At 48.4% G+C, this 13,140-nt stretch overlaps 1 protein-coding gene across 1 annotated transcript in view; it reads left to right on the top strand.

Moving 5' to 3' along the window:
- LOC148146089 (uncharacterized) overlaps window positions 1-12,896 on the top strand; it is a 75,259-nt gene extending 62,363 nt beyond the window's left edge. The window contains exons 5-6 of the mRNA XM_087998235.1: window positions 8,479-8,582; window positions 11,024-12,896. Coding sequence (XP_087854361.1) covers window positions 8,479-8,582; window positions 11,024-11,062 — 143 coding nt within the window. The 3' untranslated portion in view covers window positions 11,063-12,896. The remainder of the gene's footprint in view (window positions 1-8,478; window positions 8,583-11,023) is intronic.
- The last annotated feature ends 244 nt before the right edge of the window (window positions 12,897-13,140 follow it).

Genomic DNA, 13,140 nt, shown 5'->3' with positions numbered 1-13,140 from the left:
CCCAATCCCCTTCCCTAATCACTGTACGATGAGTACTCACTGCCAATACCATTCCCAAATCACTTTAATGTGAGTACTCACTGCCAATCCACTTCCCAAATCACTGCACGGTGAGTACTCACTGCCAATACCATTCCCAAATCACTTTAATGTGAGTACTCACTGCCAATCCACTTCCTTAATCACTGCACAGTGAGTACTCACTGCTAGCCCCCTTCCCTAATCACTGTACAGGGAATAATCACTGCCAATCCCCCATCCCAAATCACTGTATGGTGAGTACTCACTGCCAATCCACTTCCTTAATCACTGTACGGTGAGTACTCTCTGACAATCCCCCTTCCCAAATCACTGTACGGTGCCTACTCACTGCCAATCCCCTTCCTTAATCACTGTACAGTGAGTACTCATTGCCAATCCCCTTCCTTAATCACTGTACGGTGAGTACTCACTGCCAATCACTTTCCCAAACCACTATATGGTGAGTAATCACTGCCAATCCCCTTCCTTAATCACTGTACGGTGAGTACTCACTGCCAATCCCCTTCCCTAATCACTGTACGGTGAGTATTTACTGCCAATACCATTCCCAAATCACTTTAAGGTGAGTACTCACTGCCAATCCACTTCCCAAATCACTGCACGGTGAGTACTCACTGCTAGCCCCCTTCCCTAATCACTGTACGGAGAGTACTCCCTGCCAATCAACTTCCTAATCACTGTACGGTGAGTACTCACTGTCAATCGCCTTCCCTAATCACTGCACGGTGAGTACTCACTGCCAATCCCCTTCCCTAATCACTGCAGGGTGAGTACTCACTGCCAATGCCCTTTCTGAATAACTGTACGGTGAGTACCTACTGCCAACGCCCTACCCTAATCACTGTACGGTGAGTACTCACTGCCAATCTCCTTCCCTAATCACTGTACGGTGAAAGCTCACTGCTAATCTCCTTCCTGAATCACTGTACGGTGAGTACTCACTGCCAACCCCCTTCCCTAATCACTGTACGGTAAGTACTCACTGCCAATCCCCTTCCCTAATCACTGTACGGTGAGTACTCACTGCTAATCTCCTTCCTGAATCACTGTACGGTGAGTGCTCACTGCCAACGCCTGTTCCCTAATCATTGTACGGTGAGTACTCGCTGCCAACCCCCTTCCCTAATCATTATATGGTGAGTAATCACTGCCAATCCCCTTCCTTAAACACTGTACGGTGAGTACTCACTGCCAATCCCCTTCCCTAATCACTGTACGGTGAGTATTCACTGCCAATACCATTCCCAAATCACTTTAAGGTGAGTACTCACTGCCAATCCACTTCCCAAATCACTGCACGGTGAGTACTCACTGCTAGCCCCCTTCCCTAATCTCTGTACGGTGAGTACTCACTGCCAACCCCCTTTCCTAATCACTGTACGGCAAGTACCCACTGCCAATCTCCTTCCCAAATCACTGCACGGTGAGTACTAACTACCAAGCCCCTTTCTGAATAACTGCACGGTGAGTACTCACTGCCAACGCCCTACCCCAATCACTGTACGGTGAGTACTCACTGCCAATTCCCTTCCTGAATCACTGTATGGTGAGTACTCTGCCAATCTCCTTCCGTAGTCACTGTACGGTGAAAGCTCACTGCTAATCTCCTTCCTGAATCACTATACGGTGAGTACTCACTGCCAACCCCCTTCCCTAATCACTGTACGGTGAGTACTCACTGCCAATCCCCTTCCCTAAACACTGTACAGTGAGTACTCACTGCCAATCCCCTTCCCTAAACACTGTACAGTGAGTACTCACTGCTAATCTCCTTCCTGAATCACTGTACGGTGAGTACTCACTGCCAATCCCCTTCCCTAATCACTGTACGGTGAGTATTCACTGCCAATACCATTCCCAAATCACTTTAAGGTGAGTACTCACTGCCAATCCACTTCCCAAATCACTGCACAGTGAGTACTCACTGCTAGCCCCCTTCCCTAATCACTGTACGGAGAGTACTCCCTGCCAATCAACTTCCTGAATCACTGTACGGTGAGTACTCACTGTCAATCGCCTTCCCTAATCACTGCACGAGTACTCACTGCCAATCCCCTTCCCTAATCACTGCACGGTGAGTACTCACTGCCAATCTCCTTCCCAAATCACTGTACGGTGAGTACACACTCCCAATCCCCTTTCTGAATAACTGTACCGTGAGTACTCACTGCCAACGCCCTACCCTAATCACTGTACGGTGAGTACTCACTGCCAATCCCCTTCCCAAATCACTGTACGGTGAGTACTCACTGCCAATTCCCTTCCTAAATCACTGTACGGTGAGTACTCACTGCCAATCCCCTTCCCTAATCTCTGTACGGTGAGTACTCACTGCCAATCCCCTTCCCTAATCACTGTACGGTGAGTACTCACTGCCAATCCCCTTCCCTAATCTCTGTACGGTGAGTACTCACTGCCAATCCCCTTCCCTAATCACTGTACGGTGAGTACTCACTGCCAACCCCCTTTCCTAATCACTGTACGGCAAGTACCCACTGTCAATCTCCTTCCCAAATCACTGCACGGTGAGTACTAACTACCAAGCCCCTTTCTGAATAACTGCACGGTGAGTACTCACTGCCAACGCCCTACCCTAATCACTGTACGGTGAGTACTCACTGCCAATTCCCTTCCTGAATCACTGTACGGTGAGTACTCACTGCCAATCCCCTTCCCTAATCTCTGTACGGTGAGTACCCACTGCCAATCTCCTTCCCAAATCACTGCACGGTGAGTACTAACTACCAATCCCCTTTCTGAATAACTGCACGGTGAGTACTCACTGCCAACGCCCTACCCTAATCACTGTACGGTGAGTACTCACTGCCAATTCCCTTCCTGAATCACTGTACGGTGAGTACTCACTGCCAATCTCCTTCCGTAATCACTGTACGGTGAAAGCTCACTGCTAATCTCCTTCCTGAATCACTATACGGTGAGTACTCACTGCCAATCCCCTTCCCTAATCACTGTACGGTGAGTACTCACTGCCAATCCCCTTCCCTAAACACTGTACAGTGAGTACTCACTGCTAATCTCCTTCCTGAATCACTGTACGGTGAGTACTCACTGCCAACCCCCGTCCCTAATCACTGTACAGTGAGTACTCACTGCTAATCCCCTCCCTGAATCACTGTACGGTTAGTACACACTGCCAAACCCCTTCCCTAATCACTGTACGGTAAGTACTCACTGCCAATCCCCTTCCCTAATCACTGTACGGTGAGTACTCACTGCTAATCTCCTTCCTGAATCACTGTACGGTGAGTGCTCACTGCCAACGCCTGTTCCCTAATCATTGTACGGTGAGTACTCGCTGCCAACCCCCTTCCCTAATCACTGTACAGTGAGTACTCACTGCCAATCCCATTCCCTAATCACTGCACGGTGAGTACTCAGTGCCAAACCCCTTCCTTAATCACTGTACAGTGAGTACTCACTGCCAATCCCCTTCCTTAATCACATTACGGTGAGTACTCACTGCCAATCCCCTTCCCTAATCACTGCACGGTGAGTACTCATTGTCAATCCCCTTCCTTAATCACTGCACGGTGAGTACTCACTGCCAAACCCCCTTCCCTAATCACTGTACAGGGAATAATCACTGCCAATCCCCCATCCCAAATCACTGTACGGTGAGTACTCACTGCCAATCTCCTTCCCAAATCACTGTACAGTGACTATTCACTACCAATCCCCCTTCCCAAATCACTGTACAGTGAGTACTCACTGTCAATCCCCTTCCTTAATCACTGTACGGTGAGTACTCACTGCCAATCCCCTTCCTTAATCACTGTACGGTGAGTACTCACTGCCAATCCCCTTCCCAAATCACTGTACGGTGAGTACTCACTGCCAAACCCCCTTCCCTAATCACTGTACAGGGAATAATCACTGCCAATCCCCCATCCCAAATCACTGTACGGTGAGTACTCACTGCCAATCTCCTTCTCAAATCACTGTACAGTGACTATTCACTACCAATCCCCCTTCCCAAATCACTGTACGGTGAGTACTCACTGCCAGTCCCTTTCCTAATCACTCCACGGTGAGTACTCACTGCTAATCCCCTTCCTGAATCACTGAACGGTGAGTACTCACGGCCAATCCCCCTTCCCTAATCACTGTACGGTGAGTGTTCACTGCCAATCCCCTTCCTTAATCACTGTACGGTGAGTACTCACTGCCAATGTGTACGGTGAGTACCCAAGGCCAATCCCCTTCCCTAATCACTGCATGGTGAATACTCACTTCTAATCCCCGTCCCAAATCACTGTACAGTGAGTAACCACTGCCAGTCCCCTTCCTTAATCACTGTACGGTGAGTACTCACTGCCAATCCCCTTCCCAAATCACTGTACTGTGAGTACTCACTGCCAGTCTCCTTCCCAAATCACTGTACGGGGACAAATCACTGCAAATCCCCTTTCCAAATCACTGTACAGTGAGTACTCACTGCCAATCCCCCATCCCAAATCACTGTACGGTGAGTAATCACTGCCAATCCTCCATCCCAAATCACTGTACGGTGAGTACTCACTGCAAATCCCCCTTCCCTAATCACTATATGGGGAGTAATCACTGCCAATCCCCCATCCCAGATCACTGTACGGTGAGTACTCACTGCCAATCCCCTTCCCAAATCCCTGTACGGTGAGTACTCACGGCCAATCCTCTTCCCTAATCACTGCATGGTGAGTACTCACTGCCAATCCCCTTCCCAAATCCCTGTACGGTGAGTACTCACTGCCAATCTCCTTCCTGAATCACTGTACAGTGAGTATTCACTGCCAATCCCCTTCCCTAATCACTGTATGGTGAGTACTCACTGCTAATCTCCTTCCTGAATCACTGTATGGTGAGTACTCACTGCTAATCCCCTTTCTGAATCACTGCACGGTGAGTATTCACTGCCAATCCCTTCCCTAATCACTGTACAGTGAGTACTCACTGCAAATCCCTTTCCCAAATCACTGTTTGGTGAGTACTCACTGTGAATCCTCTTCCTTAATCACTGTAAGGTGAGTATTCACTGCCAATCGCCCTTCCCAAATCACTGTACAGCGAGTACTCACTGCCAGTCCCCTTCCCTAATCACTCCACGGCGAATACTCCCTGCTAGTCCCCTTCCTGAATCACTGAACGGTGAGTACTCACTGCCAATCTCCTTCCCAAATCACTGTACAGTGACTATTCACTACCAATCCCATTCCCAAATCACTGTACGGTGAGTACTCACTGCCAGTCCCTTCCCTAATCACTCCACGGTGAGTACTCCCTGCTAATCCCCTTCCTGAATCACTGAACGGTGAGTACTCACTGCCAACCCCTTTCCGTAATGACTGTTCGGTGAGTACTCACTGCCAACCCCCTTCCCTAATCACTATATGGGGAGTAATCACTGCCAATCCCCCATCCCAGATCACTGTACGGTGAGTACTCACTGCCAATCCCCTTCCCAAATCCCTGTACGGTGAGTACTCACGGCCAATCCTCTTCCCTAATCACTGCATGGTGAGTACTCACTGCCAATCCCCTTCCCAAATCCCTGTACGGTGAGTACTCACTGCCAATCTCCTTCCTGAATCACTGTACAGTGAGTATTCACTGCCAATCCCCTTCCCTAATCACTGTATGGTGAGTACTCACTGCTAATCTCCTTCCTGAATCACTGTATGGTGAGTACTCACTGCTAATCCCCTTTCTGAATCACTGCACGGTGAGTATTCACTGCCAATCCCTTCCCTAATCACTGTACAGTGAGTACTCACTGCAAATCCCTTTCCCAAATCACTGTTTGGTGAGTACTCACTGTGAATCCTCTTCCTTAATCACTGTAAGGTGAGTATTCACTGCCAATCGCCCTTCCCAAATCACTGTACAGCGAGTACTCACTGCCAGTCCCCTTCCCTAATCACTCCACGGCGAATACTCCCTGCTAGTCCCCTTCCTGAATCACTGAACGGTGAGTACTCACTGCCAATCTCCTTCCCAAATCACTGTACAGTGACTATTCACTACCAATCCCATTCCCAAATCACTGTACGGTGAGTACTCACTGCCAGTCCCTTCCCTAATCACTCGACGGTGAGTACTCCCTGCTAATCCCCTTCCTGAATCACTGAACGGTGAGTACTCACTGCCAACCCCTTTCCGTAATGACTGTTCGGTGAGTACTCACTGCCAACCCCCTTCCCTAATCACTGTACGGTGAGTACTCACTGCCGATCCCCTTCATGAATCACTGTACGGTGAGTACTCACTGCTAATCCCCTTCGTGAATCACTGTACGGTGAATACTCACTCCCAATCTCCTTCCCTAATCACTGCACGGTGAGTACTCACTGCTAATCCCCTTCCTGGATCACTGTACGGTGAGTACTCACTGCCAATCTCCTTTCTGAATCACTGTACAGTGAGTACTCACTGCCAACACCCTTCACGAATGACTATACTGTGAGTACTCACTGCCAATCCCCTCGCCTAATCACTGTACGGTGAGTACTCACTGCCAATCCCCTTTCCTAATTACTGTACGGGGAGTACTCACTGCCGATCCCCTTCCTTAATCACTGTACGGTGAGTACTCACTGCTAATCCCCTTCCTGAATCACTGTACGGCGAATACTCACTGCCAATCCCCTTCCCTAATCACTGCACGGTGAGTACTCACTGCTAATCCCCTTCCTGAATCACTGTACGGTGAGTACTCACTGCCAATCTCCTTTCTGAATCACTGTACGGTGAGTACTCACTGCCAATCCCCTTCGCTAATCACTGTACAGTGAGTACTCACTGCCAATCCCCTTCCCTAATCACTGTACGGTGAGTACTCACTGCCAATCCCCTTCTCTAATCACTGTACGGTGAGTACTCACTGCCAATCCCCTTCTCTAATTACTGTATGGTCAGTACTCACTGCCTACCCCCTTCCTACATCACTGTACAGTGAGTACTCACTGCCAATCCCCTTCCCTAATCACTGTACGGTGAGTACTCACTGCCAATCCCCTTCTCTAATTACTGTATGGTCAGTACTCACTGCCTACCCCCTTCCTACATCACTGTACAGTGAGTACTCACTGCCAATCCCCTTCCCTAATCACTGTACGGTGAGTACTCACTGCTAATCCCCTTCTCTAATTACTGTACGGCGAGTACTCCCTGCCAATCTCCTTCCCTAATCAGTGCACGGTGAGTACACATTGCCAATCCCCTTCCTTAATCACTGTATGGTGAGTACTCACTGCCAATCGCCTTCCCTAATCACTGTACGGTGCGTACTCACTGCCGATCCCCTTCTTTTCTCACTGTAAAGTGAGTAATCACTACCAATTCCCTTCCTACATAACTGTACGGTAAGTACTCACTGCCAATCCCCACCTCTAATTACTGTACGGTGAGTACTCACTGCCAACCCCCCTCCTACATCACTGTACCGTGAGTACTCACTGCCAATCCCCTTCCCTAATCACTGTACGGAGAGTACTCACTACCAATCCCCCTTCCCTAATTACTGTACGGTTAGTACTCACTGCCAACCCCCTTCCTACATCACTGTGCAGTGAGTACTCACTGCCAATCCCCTTCCCTAATCACTGTATTGTGAGTACTCACTGCCAACCCCCTTCCCTCATCACTGTACGGCGAGTAATCACTGCCAATTCCCTTCCTTAATTACTGTACGGTGAGTACTCACTGCCAACCCTCTTCCATAATCCCTGTACGGTGAGTACTCACTGTTGGAGGGTCAGTGCTGAGGGTGCACCGCACTGTCGGAGGGTCAGTGCTGAGGGTGCGCCACACTGTCGGAGGGTAAGTGCTGAGGGAGTGCCGCACTGTCAGAGGGTCAGTGCTGAGGGTGCACCGCACTGTCGGAGGGTCAGTACTGAGGGTGCGCCGCACTGTCGGGTGGTCAGTTCTGAGGCAGTGCTGCACTGTCGGAGGGTCAGTGCTGAGGGAGTGCCGCACTGTCAGAGGGTCAGTGCTGAGGGTGCGCCACACTGTCGGAGGGTCAGTGCTGAGGGTGCGCCGCACTGTCAGAGGGTCAGTGCTGAGGGTGCACCGCACTGTCGGAGGGTCAGTACTGAGGGTGCGCCGCACTGTCAGATGGTCAGTTCTGAGGCAGTGCTGCACTGTCGGAGGGTCAGTGCTGAGGGAGTGCCGCACTGTCAGAGGGTCAGTGCTGAGGGTGCACCGCACTGTCGGAGGGTCAGTACTGAGGGTGCGCCGCACTGTCAGATGGTCAGTTCTGAGGCAGTGCTGCACTGTCGGAGGGTCAGTGCTGAGGGAGTGCTGCACTGTCGGATGGGCTGACCCTGAGAGTTGGCTGTGAATGGTTTGATGAGTTTGAGTTGATCACTGTATATGAGAAGGCAGTAATGGAGTGAGTGGACAGGCTTCACTCTTTAACCATTTCGTGTCTGATTGAAACAGGTCGAAATCTAAATGGGCTGGAGAATGGACGTAAGATCTTTGAAGATCAGATTCTGTGCTTGGGAATGAAGAAAGAAAAGATTATGGTTCCACCTCGAGAAAAGGTTGGCTTTCTTTCTTGATCTTCCTCAGAAATGTGTGGAATGTAGTTTGAATGATGTAAGTCCAAAGAGAAAGGCTGAAATTCTCCTCACCTTTGGTTCCTCGCGATCTGACTGTCCCCTGGTTGTCCTGTCAGTGCAATGGAGTCTCTGGAACACTCTGTTGTTGGTTTCCTCACTCGTACTAAGATCCGTTCACTCACCAAACCCCTTCTCCACCCCCGCTTACTGACCTCAAAGGGTTCCCCGTCTGGCAACCCCTCAACCTTCAAATTCTCAGCCTTGTTTTCAGACCCTTACATGTCCTTCCCCCCTCCCCCCTCACTGCCACCTTGATCTCCTCCGAACACACAATGCTTTAAGATCTCTGCTGTCCTGCACTCCCAGTGTCTTCCCCAGCCCCAGCTGTGTCACCCACACTCTGCCTTAAAGCTTAACTAAGTCAGAAATCACACCACTCCAGGTCATAGTTCAACAGGTTTATTTGAAATCACAAGCTTTCAAGAGCGCTTTATCCTGGTCAGGTGAAGTGTTTCATTAAGTGACAGCGCTCCAAAAGCTCAGGATTTCAAATACATCTGTTGGACTATAACCTGGTGACATGTGACCTCTGATCTTGTCCACCCCCAGCACCTCCACATTAAAGCTCAGCACATGGCAACAACATTTAACATTGACATGATGCAGTATAGAAATTCACCAAGGCTCCTTAGACAGCACCTTCTGAACCCATGATCATCACATATACCATAAAACGTAGGAGCAGAAGTAGGCCATTCAGTGAGTCTCCTCTGCCATTCAATGAAATCTTGTCTAATCTAATTGTCCTCAACCCACTTTCCTGCCTTTTTCTCTATAACCCTTGATGCCCTCACATTCCTGATGAAGAGCTTATGCCCAAAACGTTGATTCTCCTGCTCCTCGGATGCTGCCTGGCCTGCTGTGCTTTTCCAGCTCCACACTTTTCGACTCGGACTCTCCAGCATCTGCAGTCCTCACCTTCTCCTGATTAAATATCTGCCTATCTCAGCCTTGAATATTCTTAACAACCCAGACTCAACAAGCTTCTGTGGTAAAGAATTCCATGGATTCACTCCCCTCTGTGGGAAGAAATTCCTCCTCATCTCTGTCATAAATGTACCAACCCCATACACTGAGATGATGCACTATGGTCCTAGACTCTCCCACAAGGGGAAACAACCTCTCCACTTCTCTCCTGTCAAACTGCTAAGAATCTTATATTTTCAGTAAGGTGCCCTCTCACACTTCTAAACTCCATTGAGTACCATCTAGAAGGACAAGGGCAGCAGATACATGGAAACCCCACCCCCTTCATCTACCCCTCCAAGACACTCAACATCATGACATGCAAAATTATCGCCATTCCTTCAGTGTTGCTGGATCAAAATCCTGGAATTCCCTCCCTAAGAGCATTGTGGATCAATCCACAGCATACAGACTGCAGCAGTTCAAGAAGGCAGCTCACCCCCACCTTCTCAAGGGGCAACTAGGGACGGGTAATAAATACTGGGCCCAGCCAGTGATACCCACATCTTATGAAATAATCCAAATCATTTTAAACTCCCTCTTTCTACTTCTCCGTCACTCTAACTAATTTTGCTTTTTAACTCTTCCTTTCTGAGTCAGAACACCCTGGCTCAGTGTCAGCAGTTGTCCTGCTAAGTGCCTTGCGAACAGTTTAATATGTAAAAGTTGTCACACACACGCACGTTGTTGTTAAATTTAAATAACAGATGAGAAACCTGTTTCATTGCTTCACATCACTTACTTTTCCCGTGTTTAGCTGAAACATTTGGCAACTAAAGCACATTCGAAGGGTTAGTTATTGAGGTTTTACCCATGACACCTTCACACATGGTTAAAAAAAATTCACACGACACCATGTTATAGTCCAACAGGTTTATTTGGAAGCACTAGCTTTCAGAGCCCTGCTTCATCGTCAGGTACTGGTGGGGCAGGATCACAGAGTACAGAATTTATAGCTAGCTACCTGATGAAGGAACAGCATTCCAAAAGCTAGTGCTTCCAAATGAATCTGTTGGACTATAACCTGGCGTTGTGTGATTTTGAACTTTGTACACCTCAGCCCAACACCGGCACCTCCACATCATGCATGGCGGCAGTCTACCTGTGGGATCTTGCTGTGCACATATCAGCTGATGCATTTCCCTGCGTCACCGCAATAACCAGCTACCAATCACTGCAGGGCATCCTGATGTTGTGGAAAGCCCTATACAAATGCAAATCTTTCTTTACAACTTCAGATTCTTCTCTCAGACAGCTGAGCTGCTATTGGCTGAAAACCTGGGAATATTTGGATGAGGGGTGTTGCAGAGTGGGTGAATTGGGTGTTTGGAACCGTTGTGTATAAGGGTGAAATAAATTCGTGCCATCTTAAATATGACTTTTGTTTGTTTCTTCAGGATGAGTGCGACCCACAAAGTACAGAGGACGCGATCTAACGGAAATGAAGAAATTAACTCTCCTTGTCAACACAAGCTTTGCAAAACCCACTGTCTAGCAATGCATTTCCAAAACCAAGTTCTGAAACTAGAAGCAAAGAGTTGTTTGCAATATTTCAGTGTTAGTTCTCTGAACTGTTTTTCCCAGAAAATAGTCTTGTTTGCTAATGGCCAACCGCACAATGTTCCCCTGGGTCTGCAGCTTCCCATAGAACACTCCCACTCCCTCCACCATCGACGCTCAGTAACAGCAGTGTGTACTATCTACAAGATGCACTGCAGAAATTCACCAAAGCTCCTCACACAGCACCTTCCAAACCCACAACCATTTCCATCGAGAAGGATAAAGGCAGCAGATATATGGGAACACCACCTTCAAGTTCCCCTCTAAGCCATTCACCATCCTGACTTGGAAATAAATTGCAGTTCCCTCACTGTCACTGGGTCAAAATCCTGGAATACCCTCCCTAAGGGCATTGTGGGTCAACCTACAGCACATGGACTGCAGCGGTTCAAGAAGGCAGCTCACCCCCACCTTCTCAAGGGTCAACTAGGGATGGGCAATAAATGCTGGGCCTAGCCAGCGACACCCAAATCTCATGAAATAATCCAAATCATTTTAAATTCCCTCTGTCTACCTCTCCATCACTCTACCTCATTTTGCTCTTTTACTCTTCCTTTCCGATAGCGAGTTTTGAGAAGATTTGCAGCTCAGATTGAGGTTCTGGATGTAGGTTTGCTCACTGAGCTGGAAGGTTCATGTTCAGACGTTTCGTCACCACACTAGGTAACATCATCAGTGAGCCTCTGGTGAAGCACAGGTGGTATGGCCTGCTTTCCATTTATGTGTTTATGTTTCCTTGGGTTGGTGACACATTACCTGTGGTGATGTCATTTCCTGTTATTTTTCTCAAGGGATGGTAAATGGGATCCAAGTCAATGTGTTTGTTGACAGAGTTCGGGTTGAAATGCCATGCTTCTAGGAATTCTCGTGCATGTCTCTGTTTGGTTTGTCCTAGGATGGATGTGTTGACCAGCCGAAGTGGTGTCCTTCATCATCTGTATGTGAGGATACTAATGAGAAAGGGTCATGTCTTTTTGTCGCTCGTTGGTGTTCATGTATCCTGGTGGCTAGTTTTCTGCCTGTTTGTCCAATGTTGTGTTTGTTACAGTTCTTGCAAGGTATGTTTTTTTGTAAATGTCATTAATTTTGCTTCTGAAATGTAATGTCATTTACAAAATCGCGCAGGAGGAAGTGGGAACGCTATCAACAAACACATTGACTTGGACTTGATTTACCACCCCCTAAGAAAAAGAACAGGAAATGACATCTCCACAGGAAATGATATTATCAACCCAAGGAAACCTAAACACACAAATAAAGAGCGGGCCATACCACCAGTGCTTCACTGGAGGCTCACTGATGATGTTACCTAGTGTGGTGACACAACATCTGAAAACAAACCATCCAGCTCAGCGAGCAAACTTCTTCCTTTCTGAGTCACAACACCCTGGCTCAGTGTCAGAAGTTGGCCTGCTAAGTGCCTTGCAAATATTTTGACATGTAAAAGTTGCCACACAAATGCACATTGTTGTTAAATTTAGAACTCAGACAAGAAACCTGTTCTGTTGCTTCAAGTCACTAACCTGTCTTCGGTGGAACTGGAACCCTGGAACTTGCTCCCAGACAGTATCTGCCTACATCCAACAGACTGCAGCGGCTCAAGAAGGCAGCTCACCCCCACCTTCTCCAGGGGCAACTGGGGACGGGCAATAAATACTGGGCCCAGCCAGCGGATTGGAACAATAAAAGGAAAACAGTGTTTGAAATGGATCTGGTATCAATGTGGTGTTGGTAATTTTCTGTACGAATGTAGGCTGACTGTGGGTTGGCAGACCCGTCCAGGGGAAAGGGAGTTGAGATGCGGGAGCAGAACTGACCTAGAGATGACCATGTTGGCACTGAGCCCAACTGATATTGAGTCAGGGTCTCATGGGGCATCAGAGAGCGGCACACGGATCACCACTGACAACAAGTGGTGCTGAGTGGAGTGACAGAGACAAAGAGGTGAAAGACT

The sequence above is a fragment of the Chiloscyllium plagiosum genome, unplaced genomic scaffold, assembly GCF_037043375.1.
Source record: "Chiloscyllium plagiosum isolate Xiang-an unplaced genomic scaffold, Cpla_swu_hap1 HiC_scaffold_21, whole genome shotgun sequence".
Lineage (NCBI taxonomy): Eukaryota > Metazoa > Chordata > Chondrichthyes > Orectolobiformes > Hemiscylliidae > Chiloscyllium > Chiloscyllium plagiosum.
This window is presented reverse-complemented; position numbering and strand designations above follow the sequence as displayed.